Source organism: Malaclemys terrapin, chromosome 8 (genome assembly GCF_027887155.1).
Source record: "Malaclemys terrapin pileata isolate rMalTer1 chromosome 8, rMalTer1.hap1, whole genome shotgun sequence".
Lineage (NCBI taxonomy): Eukaryota > Metazoa > Chordata > Testudines > Emydidae > Malaclemys > Malaclemys terrapin.
The window spans coordinates 109253054-109267368 of NC_071512.1; the positions used below are offsets into that span (position 1 = coordinate 109253054).

Below are 14315 nucleotides of genomic sequence, written 5' to 3' on the forward strand. Positions count from 1 at the left end.
AGTCCGTGAGATCAGTAAGCTGCATCTTAAACAGGATCCTTTGCTGTGTATTTGTACAGCTGCTACTTCATCCTGCAATCATCTCATTGCGTCTGGGCGTTACAGGGATAGGAAACCTGCTCAGAAAGCAGTCCCTTTAGAAGCTATTCTGTTAGGCTGTGTCCTGTAGCAACCAACAGCATCATGCATTCACATGTTAAATTCCTGGAGATCTGGGATGTCATGTGAACTGACTTAAAAGGATGAACAAGAAGTTAAGCATTTGTCATTACTACATAAAGAATCATGCTGGAATTAAAAACATTGGTCATTTGAGCATACCACACACAAAGCTAAACAAACAAAAGACAAACGTGCAAAAAAAAAAAAAAAAAAAAACACCACAAGGAAATTCAGAGACTACACTAACATCTTTCCATGCACCATGTACGGTACAAAGCACAGATAGCATAAGTAAATTAAAATCAGACTGTGATCTGTTTGGGTAGGAACCATGTCTTTCACAGGTTCTGGAAAGCCTCAACACTTTTTGATGCTGTTAAAAAAATAAAATAAAATAAAATAAATAAAAGAAGGATGAAGATACACAGCATTCTCAACAGACTGACAGGCTGTGCCACTGCATTCGTTTTAAAACCTCCCTCGGCTTGTTCCTTCCATTCAGAATGGAAGCACTTTCCCACAGATTATTAATAGCAGTAGCTATTAATATTTATATTGTAATAGCACCCAAAGGCCCCAATCAGGACTGAAGCACCATTTGCGCTGGTTGCTGAGCACACACACACACAGACAATTCCTGCCCAGAAGGTCTTACAATCTAAAGTATCTTCTAACCTACTTGAATACCAGACAAGTTACAAACAAACTCAATAACAGCATTCCTGCTGTCTTAATGATGTAATAAGGGGGAGCCAGGTACTTACAGCTCACTGACTCAGTCATCAGACAAGATGTGATAAGAAACCAAGAGAGGTGGAAGTGAGGAGTACCCTTTACTACGGAAATAGTATAGTGAAAAGAACAGTTGCAGACCAAAGTTATACGCAAAGGAACATTAAATAATCAGCATGGATTTGAGTAACTGATTTCATAACTTAAAAATAAGGACAAGCTTTTTTCAGTTGGATGGAGGAGACATCCTTCAAGATGACAGATAACTGGCAAGTACTGAAGGTAGCGGAGAAAGGGAAAATGAGGATTGATGTAAGGAATAAATAAGGAGAGGCTGGATAGAGAATCTAAAAATTCAGAAATGGAAAGAAGAGCCCACTGAAGAAATTCAAAAGCACCTGGAGAGAGAGAGAGAGAGAGAGACCATCTTGCTTTACCTGTTTGCCATAAGCCAAAAGGTTAAAAAAATACGCAGTGAGCAAAACCTCCTCCCAGAACAGATACAAATAATTTCAAAGGTCAATTATATATAATTCCTATTTGGACAATATAATTAAGGATCCCATGCCACAAAAAATATAATAAAACCTAAAAATTGCAAGCCTATAATTGGTATATTAGATGCATGAACTTTATTCTTGTACCCACTGATAATCCAAAGCCATGAAGAGGATCTGTAAATAGTTACAAATTCAACTTCTACAGTATGCTGAAGCTCCAGAAATTGATTGGGTTTATTCTCATCACTCTACTACTGTCAAACCTGAAACAAACAAAACCAAAACCACACCACTAACAACTACTTCATGAGCATTTAAAGAGGGACTGGCAAGAGTTCCTATACTTACTTGTGTCCTCCCATCTGAGAAGGTGCAGCTTCCATGCAGAGTAATAAAGAAATCCAAGTACCAGAAAGAGACAAAGGGCTAGTAGCAGGTTACGCATAAACACCAACAATCCCATCTTCATACGAAATCTGCTCTTCTACATGACCTGGAGGAGAAAAACAGTTTGAACCTTGAACCATCTAGCTTGCAATTCATTCAAGAGCAAGTGCATTATAAACATGAGAAAGTCAAGAAGCAAGTCAATGTTCTGAGCAATGTAAAACTCATTCAACTTATCCAAATAGGATGCCAGTGAAACTAACATTAACATGCAACAGAGGGTCCTGTGGCACCTTTGAGACTAACAGAAGTACTGGGAGCATAAGCTTTCGTGGGTAAGAACCTCACTTCTTGATACTTAACCTTAACATAACTTTGGTCTCAGTCAGTAACTGCCATTCTAAAGAGCCATTAGGCCACTACAGAATAACAAGAAGCCTGCTCAGTTCACTTTCAATTCACTGTTTGTGTGCACAGCCAGCTGACCTCATAAAATACAGTGTCAGCCTATCAGTGGGAGGAGAGATACCTCAGTGGTTTGAGCATTGGCCTGCTAAACCCAGGGTTGGGAGTTCAATCCTTGAGGGGGCCACTTAAGGATCTAGGGCAAAATCAGTACTTGGTCTTGCTAGTGAAGGCAGGGGGCTGGACTCAATGACCTTTCAAGGTCCCTTCCAGTTCTAGGAGATGGGATATCTCCATTAATTATTATTATTATATTATTTCAGTAAAAGCATTTTTATACTAATATAACTGGTCCACATTGGGGAGTTGTACTTCCATCCTTCCTTGAATGGGCTACAGGTTTTTGAATCTGTCCACTAGAACTGAGTAAATCTTTAATTGTCATTGCTGAGAATTAAACCATCTTCTTTCTCTAGCTGGCACCCTTCTCATCTTCACCACACAGGAAAGAGCCTATACCTTTACAGGAAGGTGAATAAAGTACAGGGGCATAACCCCATAGTGTGAAAACTCTTACCCCAATATAACTAGTTGTTTAAAAAAATGCCACACCCATAACCAAAGTAGTTACACCAATACAAAAGCTATATTTAAACCAGGCCTAAGCAAAAAGAGGAATGGGGATCTTTAAGTATATCTGAAATCTACCAGCCTCAGGCTGATACGAATGATAAAAGCCCCACAAGCGGGCTCCTAATGCATCCTAGGAGAAATCCCTCCACTCCTCCAAGCAGCTAGGGGAGGGGACAGCGGACTTCTCACCCACATGGCATTCCTCGATCTTGCTGGTAGGAACCCCGACCTTGTCTTTCATGTCTACTTCTAAATGGTGCCTGGTTCTTTTTTTTTTTTTTTTTTCCCCCAATCCTTGTTCTAAACTATCTGTTTCAAACACAGCAAAAGTTCACACCAAGGAAGTCTTCCATTAACATCCCCTCAGCCTAACTTTAATAGCAGACTTCAGAAATGCTGGGAAGAGTCTACAAAACCCCAGTGAAAGGTCCCAAGAATGTGTTGTTGTAGAACTAGAGAGACAAGCTTAGCATAAGTAGTTAGAAAACTGGCTTCAATACAGAAATAAAACCTCCTCTGAGCACATACCCCTAGTAGTCATTTATCACCCCACACTGGAACCTACACAGGGTATCAAACAACTATAACCCATACCGAACGGGGACCCTATCCTGAAAGAAATCTTTCCTGAATCACCTCTTCTGGCCTTCAAACAACCCCTCAACTTCATTAACAGAAGCAAGTTCTCCACAGACCAGGGTACCCCATCTCAAAGCAGCACCAGACCCTGCCAGAACAACAGATGCAAAACATGCAGACACATCTCCACTGCTTCAATGATCAACACACTCTCCAACACATCTTTCGAGATCCACGGATCTTACGCATGCCTATCACAACATGTGGTTACCACATCCAGTGTGCTAAGTGCCCCAAGAACAACTATGGGGGTGAAACCACACAATCACTGCACTCTCAAATTAACTTGCACAGGAAAATAATAAAAGACAAACACCACATCACCTGTGTGTAAACACTTTTCTCAAAACGATCATTCTATATCTGATCTATCAGTCCTCATCCTCAAAGGACACCTGCACAACGCTTTCAAAAGACAAGCCTGGAAGCTTAAATTCATAACTTGCTAAACACTAACAATCATCAGCTTAGAGCATCTCCACCACAAGTGCTACAGAGGCGCAGTTGCGCTGCTGTAAGTGCTGTAGTGTAGATATAGCCTCAGTACCTTTCCCAGACCTCAAGATGAGCTCCGTGTAGCTCAAAAGCTTGTCTCTCACCAACAGAAGTTGGTCCAATAAAAAAAATATATATATATTACCTCACCCACCTTGTGTGTCTAAAATCCTGGGAAAAACACAGCTACACCACTGCTGCATAGAACAATGGAAGTTACTGTAGAACGGACAGAATTCCCATACCCTGCCTCCCATATTTGTGTGCATTTGCAACCAGAAGGTCTGTGTTCTGTAATATCATATAAAGGTCATCCACCAGGAAGGCTTCCTGAAGATGCCTACTTTGCTTTTGAGTAGCATTCATCACTGCAGGTTCATTTTCTACCCACCCTGCCGCCTCTGTGCAGAGCAAAACCCTCAGTATCCCAGCCAACAATCAGCTATAAACCCCAAAGGCACACTTGTGCATCTCTAAAGGAAACAGCACTCTACCCCATAACCCATGAGTAACATTCATAGCCCAGGAGCAGTCCAGCATGCATTATATCATTCTATCACTACCTGCCAGCACAACAGGAGTACATTGGAAGAAAAACGTTACCCTTCTACTTACAGGGCAAACGTAACATTAAGTAGTACTACAGGTAATGCAGTTATCTAAGGGGAAAGCAGCCCACAATACTGTTGCTCCCTTATGCACACTTCTGAATAAGATTAAGCGAAGAGTTGCATACTGCTTAGTTCAGTCTTTTGACCATCTAATACTGCACGACAGAGAAAGAAGGCAGTGAGCTTTACAGTTTCTAGCACTGTGACAGGGTTTAGCAGTGTCGCTCCCACAATGACCATCAGAATCCCCCAGATCATTTTGAAATGTTAAGATTAAAATTAAGGGGATGATTAAAGAAACTTCTCCATTTCTGCAGCTTAGGAAGCCCTAGTCACAATTAGTCTGGCAAAGAAGATGCCTACAGATAGACATCTGGGACCTCTGGAGGCAAAATAAGAACAGCAGCTACGCCAAGCCTCTTCTACATCACTTGAACCACTACAAGATAGATAGCACCAAGAGGATTCAAAACAAGGGAAAAGGGGAAGGTAGCCACATTACACCAAGGTCATGCTCCAGGCAATGGCCAAGGAGGAGATTGTGATCTTGTGTCTTCAACCACTAAGTAGAGCAACCCCTCCATTCTCATAGGTTCCCTCATCAGACGGAACCATAGAAGTCAGACACACTGTAGCTGTGAACACCAAGAGTTCTTTTCTTTTCCATCATTAAGACTCTGAAGCCCACACCAGCGTAAGTGAGCAGCCTGCCTCCACACAGTAACAGTTCTGAGCATTTTATCAGTGTAAGGATTTTCACCTACGGTGTCAATACAAATGACAATACCCACACCTGGACTGTTTCACTGGGATCAAAATCAATGGTGAAAAAAAATTTACCATCTTCATTAGGGGAACTTCTTTCATTTACAGTAGTTCAGGATGCACTGCGGGAAATTTGGCTTACAATTTATGAGGTGTACCCATGCCCTTCAGGTGATAGCTAGCAACAGCATTTGTGCGGAGGACAGACATGGCCAGGAAAGATTCTCAATAATGGATTTAAGGATTGTGTTAAAGGAGCATTCTTAACACACAGCTACCAAAAGAATAGCTATTTAGAGACTGTACTGATGTACTTCATTAACCATCATTCTAGTGATAGGCAAAAATCTGGTGTCATTGATGGCAATCTTTGGTACCATTTACCACAAGGTCAACTGAGGTGGCTTAGGGAATCTAGAGAGAGTGGAAGGAATTCTTCTTCAACAACTCTCTTCCTAGCTTTCCAAGAGAGTTAAGAGGGCAGTGCTGGGCAATGACAGATGCCTGCAGATTGCAAGGGCCTGTAGTCCATCTGTATTCTGGTAACCAGTCAGCTCTGTGCCTTTTGGCCAGAGTCATGCAATTTTTCGCTCCTGGAGACTATCTGCAACAGGGATATGGTGAGATACATTCTGGAGAAGACAAAGGTGATGCTTTAAACTAGGTTCACTGGGGGAAGGAGAAGGGAAGGAGACCAAAGCCCTGAGGTAAGTGGAGAAATGGGATACCGGGTGGAAGCACGAGCAGGAGAGTGCAAGAGGGGAGGACTCCTGTCTCAGACTGAGAAAGTGGGACACTCGGCGAGTTATCTAAAGTGCCCATACACAAATGCAAAAAGCCTGGGAAACAAGTAGGGAGAACTGGAAGTCCTGCCACAGTCAAGGAACTATGATGTCACTGGAATAACAGAGACTTGGTGGGATAACTCACATGACTGGAGTACTGTCATGGATGGATATAAACTGTTCAGGAAGGACAGGCAGGGCAGAAAAGTGGGGGAGTTGCATTGTATGTAAGAAAGGAGTATGACTGCTCAGAGCTCCGGTATGATACTGCAGAAAAACCTGAGAGTCTCTGGATTAAGTTTAGAAGTGTGAGCAACAAGGGTGATGTTGTGGTAAGAGTCTGCTATAGACCACCAGACCAGGGGGATAAGGTGGACGAGGCTTTCTTCTGGCAACTAGCAGAAGTTACTAGATCGCAGGCCCTGGTTCTCATGGGAGACTTTAATCACCCTGATATCTGCTGGGAGAGCAATACAGTGGTGCACAGACAATCCAGGAAGTTTTTGGAAAGTGTAGGGGACAATTACCTGGTGCAAGAGCTGGAGGAACCATCTAGGGGCAAAGCTCGTCTACACCTGCTGCTCACAAACCAGGAAGAATTAGTAGGGGAAGCAAAAGTGGATGGGAACCTGGGAGGCGGTGACCATGAGATGGTCGAGTTCAGGATCCTGACACAAGGAAGAAAGGAGAGCAGCAGAATACGGACCCTGGACTTCAGAAAAGCAGACTTTGATTCCCTCAGGGAACAGATGGGCAGGATCCCCTGGGAGAATAACAAGAGAGGGAAAGGAGTCCAGGAGAGCTGGCTGTATTTTAAAGAATTCTTATTGAGGTTTCAGGAAAAAAAAATCCCAATGTGTAGAAAGAACAGTAAATATGGCAGGCGACCAGCTTGGCTTAACAGTGAAATCCTTGCTGACCTTAAACGCAAAAAAGAAGCTTACAAGAGGTGGAAGATTGGACAAATGACCAGGGAGGAGTATAAAAATATTGCTCAGGTATGCAGGAGTGAAATCAGGAAGACCAAATCACACTTGGAGTTGCAGCTAGCAAGAGATGTTAAGAGTAACAAGAAGGGTTTCTTCAGGTATGTTAGGAACAAGAAGAAAGTCAATGAAAGTGTGGGCCCCTTACTGAACGAGGGAGGCAACCTAGTAACAGAGGATGTGGAAAAAGCTAATGTACTTAATGATTTTTTTGCCTCTGTCTTCATGAACAAGGTCAGCTCCCAGACTGCTGCACTGGGCAGCACAATATGGGGAGAAGGTGACCAGCCCTCTGTGGAGAAAGAAGTGGTTCAGGACTATTTAGAGAAACTGGACGAGCCCAAGTCCATGGGGCCGGATGCGCTGCATCCGAGGTTGCTAAAGGAGTTGGCAGATGTGATTGCAGAGCCATTGGCCATTATCTTTGAAAACTCATGGCGATCGGGGGAGGTCCTGGATGACTGGAAAAAGGCTAATATAGTGCCCATCTTTAAAAAAGGGAAGGAGGAGGATCCGGGGAACTACAGGCCAGTCAGCCTCACCTCAGTCCCTGGAAAAATCATGGAGCAGGTCTCCAAGGAATCAATTCTGAAGCACTTAGAGGATAGGAAAGTGATCAGGAACAGTCAGCATGGATTCACCAAGGGCAAGTCATGCCTGACTAACCTAATTGCCTTCTATGAGGAGATAACTGGGTCTGTGGATGAGGGGAAAGCAGTGGATGTGTTATTCCTTGACTTTAGCAAAGCTTTTGATACAGTCTCCCACAGTATTCTTGCCAGCAAGTTAAAGATGAATGGACTGTAAGGTGGATAGAATGGACTGTAAGGTGGATAGAAAGCTGGCTACATCGTCAGGCTCAACGGGTAGTGATCAACTGCTCCATGTCTAGTTGGCAGCCAGTTTCAAGCGGAGCGCCCCAAGGGTCCGTCCTGGGGCCGGTTTTGTTCAATATCTTCATTAATGATCTGGAGGATGGCGTGAACTGCACTCTCAGCAAGTTTGCAGATAACACTAAACTAGGAAGAGTGGTAGATACGCTGGAGGGTAGGGACAGGATACCGAAGGACCTAGACAAATTAGAGGATTGGGCCAAAAGAAACCTGATGAGGTTCAACAAGGACAAGTGCAGAGTCCTGCACTTAGGACGGAAGAATCCCATGCACCGTTACAGACTAGGGACCGAATGGCTAGGAAGCAGTTCTGCAGAAAAGGACCTAGGGGTCACAGTGGACGAGAAGCTGGATATGGGTCAACAGTGTGCTCTTGTTGCCAAGAAGGCTAACGGCATTTTGGGCTGTATAAGTAGGGGCATTGCCAGCAGATCGAGGAACGTGATCGTTTCCCTTTATTCAACATTGGTGAGGCCTCATCAGGAGTACTGTGTCCAGTTTTGGGCCCCACACTACAAGAAGGATGTGGAAAAATTGGAAAGAGTCCAGCGGAGGGCAACAAAAATGATTAGGGGGCTGGAGCACATGACTTATGAAGAGAGACTGAGGGAACTGGGATTGTTTAGTCTGCAGAAGAGAAGAATGAGGGGGGATTTGATAGCTGCTTTCAACTACCTGAAGGGGGTTCCAAAGAGGATGGATCTAGACTGTTCTCAGTGGTACCTGATGACAGAACAAGGAGTAATGGTCTCAAGTTGCAGTGTGGGAGGTTTAGGTTGGATATTAGGAAAAACTTTTTCACTAGGAGGGTGGTGAAGCATTGGAATGGGTTACCTAGGGAGGTGGTGGAATCTCCTTCCTTAGAGGTTTTTAAGGTCAGGCTTGACAAAGCCCTGGCTGGGATGATTTAGCTGGGAATTGGTCCTGCTTTGAGCAGGGGGTTGGACTAGATACCTCCTGAGGTCCCTTCCAACTCTGATATTCTAGGACGCTGGTTCCTGTTGCTCCTGCAGTAGCATAAACAACTGCTGCTCAAGAAGATGCAACAACATGCACACGAAGCCATGCTTAGCAGGAGCCCACATATGAGTGGCAAATCTACCAAGCTTAGCCACATTAGGTCTGAAGAGCTCAGAAACATTTAGATTGGAATTGAACAGTTCAGGACTGAAACAAGAAACTTCATTCAGCCCTGAGAGCTGTGTAGCATCTCCAGTCAAGGTCCTAGTCAATGGCAGATGAGGGAGCAGACACCGCAGATCCACCTCTGCAGAAAGGTTAGTGCAATCTGAATAATGGAACACACGACATTCAGACACAACAAGTGTAAAGAGACTTGAGGCTGCCAAGCCTAACCCACCCCACCTCCCCATTCCCAAGTGGTGGGGGGGACAGCTCAGTGGTTTGAGCATTGGCCTACTAAACCCAGGGTTGTGAGTTCAATCCTTGAGGGGGCCACTTAGGGATCTAGTGCAAAACCAGTACTTGTCCTGCTAGTGAAGGCAGGGGGCTGGACTCAATGACCTTTCAGGGTCCCTTCCAGCTCTAGAAAATAGAATATCTCCATTAACTTATTATTTAGTCACTGTGCTAGGCAGCAATCAGCCCCCTTTCCCTGGGGCAGCCTTGAACAAACACCCTAACACCCACACGACCCCAAGCCCTGCAGCCCCTGGTTCCCAAAGGGGCCACAATGCCGGTGTCCACCTTGCTCTAGCACTGGGCCGAAGCAGAATCCCGGGGCCTCTACAGCCAGGAAGGAGACAGCTGTGACGGGAAGGGAGCCCCACATCTGACATGGGCCGGAGACAGCTCGGACGGGGGAGGGTGCTAAGGACCGGGACCAGGACCGGGGTGGCTGCGGAGAGCTGAGGAATAGGGAGAGCCAGGCAGGGGGGAAAGTCCAAGCGGGTCAGGCGCGGGGCTGTGAGCACTGCTGACGGGTGGGAGGCTACACGGTCAGCGGGCAAGGGTGCTGAGGCGGGACAAGGATCGTGGGGATGCTGAGGGCCAAGTTGGGGGAGGTGCTGAGGGCCGGGGGGGTTGTTGGGACAAGGGACACGGGGACGCTGAGGGCCAGGGAGAGGGCGCTGAGGCAGGACAAGGGACGCTGAGCGGGGGGGGGGGGATGCTGAGGGATGTGGGGGGATGCTGATACCAGAGACAGGGACGGGTGCTGCTGAGACGGGGGGGGCACGGAGGGGGGACAAGGAATGGGGAGGGGGCGCTGAGGCCGGGACAAAGGATGCGGGGCCAGGGGGGTGCTGAGGACCGGGGGGGGGCGCTGAGGTGGGACAAGGGACGTGGGGGCGCTGGGAGAGGGGGCGCTGAGGCTGGAGACGGGGGCGCGCGCTGCTGAGGCCGGGGGAACACTGGAGCGGGGCACTGAGGAGGGACAAGGGACGCGGAGCTGGGGGGGGGCGCTGAGGCCGAAGGGGGACCGCTGGGGCAGGACAAGGGGGCGCGCGCTGAGGGGGGGCGCTGAGCCCGGGCCTTGGGGGCGCTGAGGCTGGAGAAAGGGGCGCGCTGCTGGGGCGGGGGGGGGACGCTGGAGCGGGACACTGAGGCCGGGCCGCGGGGGCGCTGGGGGGGGACGAGGGGGCGGGGGGGGGGCGTTGAGGGGGGACGCCGAGGGTGGACAAGGGACGCGGGGGGCGGTGGGGGGGACGAGGGGGTGTTGGGGGGGGCGCGATGCTGAGGCTGGGGGGGCGCTGAGGCCGGGCCGCGGGGGCGGTGGGGGGGACGAGGGGGCGTTGGGGGGCGTTGAGGGGGGACAAGGGACGCGGGGGGCGCTGGGGGGGGTCGGGGGGGCTGGGGGGGGCCGGCCCCCCACACACCGGCCGGCGCTGTCTGACCCATCCCGCCCCCCGCCCGGCGGCGGCCCCTCCTCTCACCGGCGCGGCTCGGCTCGGCGCGGCTCGCAGGCCCGGCGCCCCTCGGGCGGACGCCGCCAGGCCGGGCCGGGTGGCGGCGGCAGGAGGTGCCGGGCCGGCCGGGGCTCCGGGCTGCGCGGAGGGGCCCCGCTACCGCCAATCCCATAGCGGGGCGGGGCGGGGCGGCCCCCAGCCAGTCCGGGCGCGGACGGACACCGCGCTGCCCAATCCGGCGCGGCGGGGGGCTTCCCGCGGCCCAATCAGAGGGGAGGCGGCGCGGCCCGACAGCCCCCCCCCCCCCGCCCGGGGGGCACCAAGGTACCTCCCGTCCCCGGCGGGACTCGAACCCGGGCCTGGGCACCAGGGAGCAGCCCCCCGCCACCCCCTCCACACACTCTCTACTGCACAACACCCCCCCACACAACACTGCACAGCCCCCCCACTGCATATCCCCCCCACACACACACACACACAACCCCCTCCCCCGCACAACGCCCCCCCGCCCTCCCCAGCACAACCCCCTTCACTGCACAACGGCCCCCCCGCACAACACTGTACAGCCCCCCCACTGCATATCCCCCCCCACACACACACACACAACCCCCTCCCCCGCACAACGCCCCCCCGCCCTCCCCAGCACAACCCCCTTCACTGCACAACGGCCCCCCCGCACAACACTGTACAGCCCCCCCACTGCATATCCCCCCACACACACACACACACACAACCCCCTCCCCCACACTCCCCAGCACAACCCCCTCCCCCGCACAACGCCCCCCCGCCCTCCCCAGCACAACCCCCTTCACTGCACAACGGCCCCCCCCACAAACACTGTATATCCCCCGCCCCACACTGCACACCTCCCCCCCCCCGCCCAAGCGTTGGGGGTCCGTGGCAGCGAGTGAGGGCGGAGACCCAGCGCCTGGCCGGGGACAGCGCATCGCAAGCCCTGGCCCGGGCCCGGCCCCACACGGGGGACACCTAACCCCGAGCCGTGGCGCTGGGTCCATCCCTGCTGTCGGTGCAGGGGAGCCCGGACGGGCACTCACAGAGACGGGACGAGCGGTCACACCACAGCCAGGGGCAGGCGGGACTCGGTGCAGGGAGCCGGCCGGCTGGCAGTAGCTCCGCGCTGCAGGCAGTGCTCCTGGGCACTGCACCTGGCCAGTCACTCAGTGCTGGGAAAGGGGGAGGCCCCCTCATCAGAGCAGCACACCTGCCCAAGCACCGCCGGGCCTGGGTTAGAGGAACTAAGAACCCGGTCCCCCTTCAGGGTGCTGAGACCCTTCCTCCACTGCCTTTGCCAGCACTAGGAATGGAGTTCCCTCAGCAACTGCAGGAGCGAGCATTACCTCTACAGCTTGGGTGTAAGCAAAAATTACATGGGTGGAGCACAATAGGCTACAGCTCCTGGAAGGGTGAGCACACCAAGATCCTGATCTGGCACTCAACTCCGCGGGGATGTGATACCAGTCAGCTCTGTGTTCTTGGGGAACCGGGGTGCAGTATCCAGCCTGACACTCCTCCCTCCTCCTGCCCCCCCCCCCGCAGCCTCTGCTTAAACCCAGCGGGGGGGGGTGTTGCAGAGAGCAGTGAAGGGCATTGGGAGACATACCTAGACCCCCTCTTGTCAAGGGTGACAAGATGAAGCCATCTCCATTAGCATACAGAATGGAGAGCCGAGACAACTCCCCTAGCCTCATCTGCATGAAAGATGGAACAGGGAGACATCTCAATTTACATACAGAATGGAGAACAGAGAACCACAGTGAACTCTGGGACCAGAAAAAGCAGGGAAGCACTGCATTATGGGAATCTCTGCTCCAGCTGCTAATGAACCTAGGTCTGCACACACCCAGCTCAGCAATTATCAGACCAATTCTAGTAATGAATCCTTAATTGATATCCAAATACTGAAGCAGCCTAGTTGCATTGTGAACTTCCTGAAAGAAAACACCACCCATAGCCAAGAGTGATGCTGAGGCTAGGGGGGCGCTGAGGCCAGACAAGGGTTCCTATTGTCTAGCCTAAAGAAAATCCTTGAGTCATCAGCTTACCTATAAACAAATCTAGTATTCTCCCTTGAACCATTGTATTTTCTCTACAAAAATCCCTACTCACCCTCCAGTCAGTGTTCTGATGCTTAGATCCAAACTAGGCATCAGTTCCCTTGGGAACTCCACTTTCTCCTGACTGATTGTGCTGGGGGCTCTGCCTGTCTCCAGCATTCAGGACCCTCAGCTACCACCATCACCTGGGAACCCCGACCAGTTCAAGCCTCATGGAGTGGGTGAGATCCCCCCTCTTTCTCTCTCTCTATTTTCCTTTCTACCTTAGGCATTAACCTTTAATAATGTATGTTATGTTAGTTTAGCCTCCTTCTGTAGTTATTGCTATTATTCAATACATAACTTTTATGGTTAACTTGGTTGCTTCTCTCGCTCTTGCTGAACTTTACTCTTTTGTGTTTTTAGCTTCCACCATTCACTACAGCAACGCTTCTTTTACCTAAGCTAAAGATCCCTGCAGCGCCCAAAATACTGTGGGGTTTACTCATCAAGTAGTTACTACCAGTACAATTGTGATGTGAGAGTGGAGAAAGGGACGTGCTGAATCTGGGACCCATTAGGGTAACCGCTTGAAAGTGCTGCTTGACCCAGTCCATGGAGCCCAGGGGCATATAAGGAGAGGCAGCTTGAAAGTGCTGCTTCATGCAGCCTACTGAGTCCAGAGACATATAAAGGGTCAGCTTGACAGTGCTGATTGACCCGGTCCACTCAGACTTGCTCTGTTAATGTATGTGTGTTCGTGTGTGTGTCCGGCCGGTTCTGGGGCTGGAGTAACCCAGCCCTAGGGAACCTAGGTCCTGCAGGATAGCTGCATTGGGAGGGGACTTGCAGAAGGGAGAAGTAGAGCTCCATATGAAAACACAAGTGACACAAGCAGTACACTGATAGAATTACAGAATCCCCTCCCCCAGAAGAGTAACCCGAATAAATGAGCATACCCCACAGTAATGGGCAAATCTGGTAACAGATGGACGCTGATGCTTGCAGAGAGCCCTGGGGGTAAAAAGTCTATTCCTACATAGAGCTCCTTGCAGAATTAGGGCTTAAGGAGGGATATGAATGTAAGTGGGCACAAGGGAGAGAGTAACAAGGAGTTAAAGGAAAATTTGGGGGTATCAGGAAAATCTTTACATCAGATGAGGTAGTGTAGGGAACAATCCTGCATCATGCAGACTGTATTGGACCCACGAGGATTGTCCCATCTCTACCGCCCATGCTGCACTGGTAACAAAAGAAATCAAAGGAAAACTCCATGAACCTAAGAATTAGGGCCTATGTCAAAAATATGAAGCTTTCCCCTCTATGTCCCTAAATCCACCTAAAAATAATTATTTAGTCGGGACCTTTCCTTCAGGTGGCTGCAGAATGGAAACAAGACTA

At 49.8% G+C, this 14315-nt stretch overlaps 1 protein-coding gene across 11 annotated transcripts in view; it reads right to left on the minus strand.

Moving 5' to 3' along the window:
* Positions 1-14315, minus strand: part of ST3GAL3 (ST3 beta-galactoside alpha-2,3-sialyltransferase 3) — a 382649-nt gene that overhangs the window by 328284 nt on the left and 40050 nt on the right. For 8 of the 11 annotated variants that reach the window (XM_054038595.1, XM_054038593.1, XM_054038592.1 and 5 more), the window contains one exon: positions 1743-1887. In XM_054038595.1, the coding sequence (XP_053894570.1) occupies positions 1743-1863 (121 nt within the window). In that variant the 5' untranslated portion in view covers positions 1864-1887. Of the gene's footprint in view, positions 1-1742; positions 1888-9161; positions 9215-10887; positions 10910-11915; positions 11999-14315 lie in introns of those variants that run through there. The other 3 variants (XM_054038597.1, XM_054038591.1, XM_054038598.1) reach the window with 3 other exon arrangements.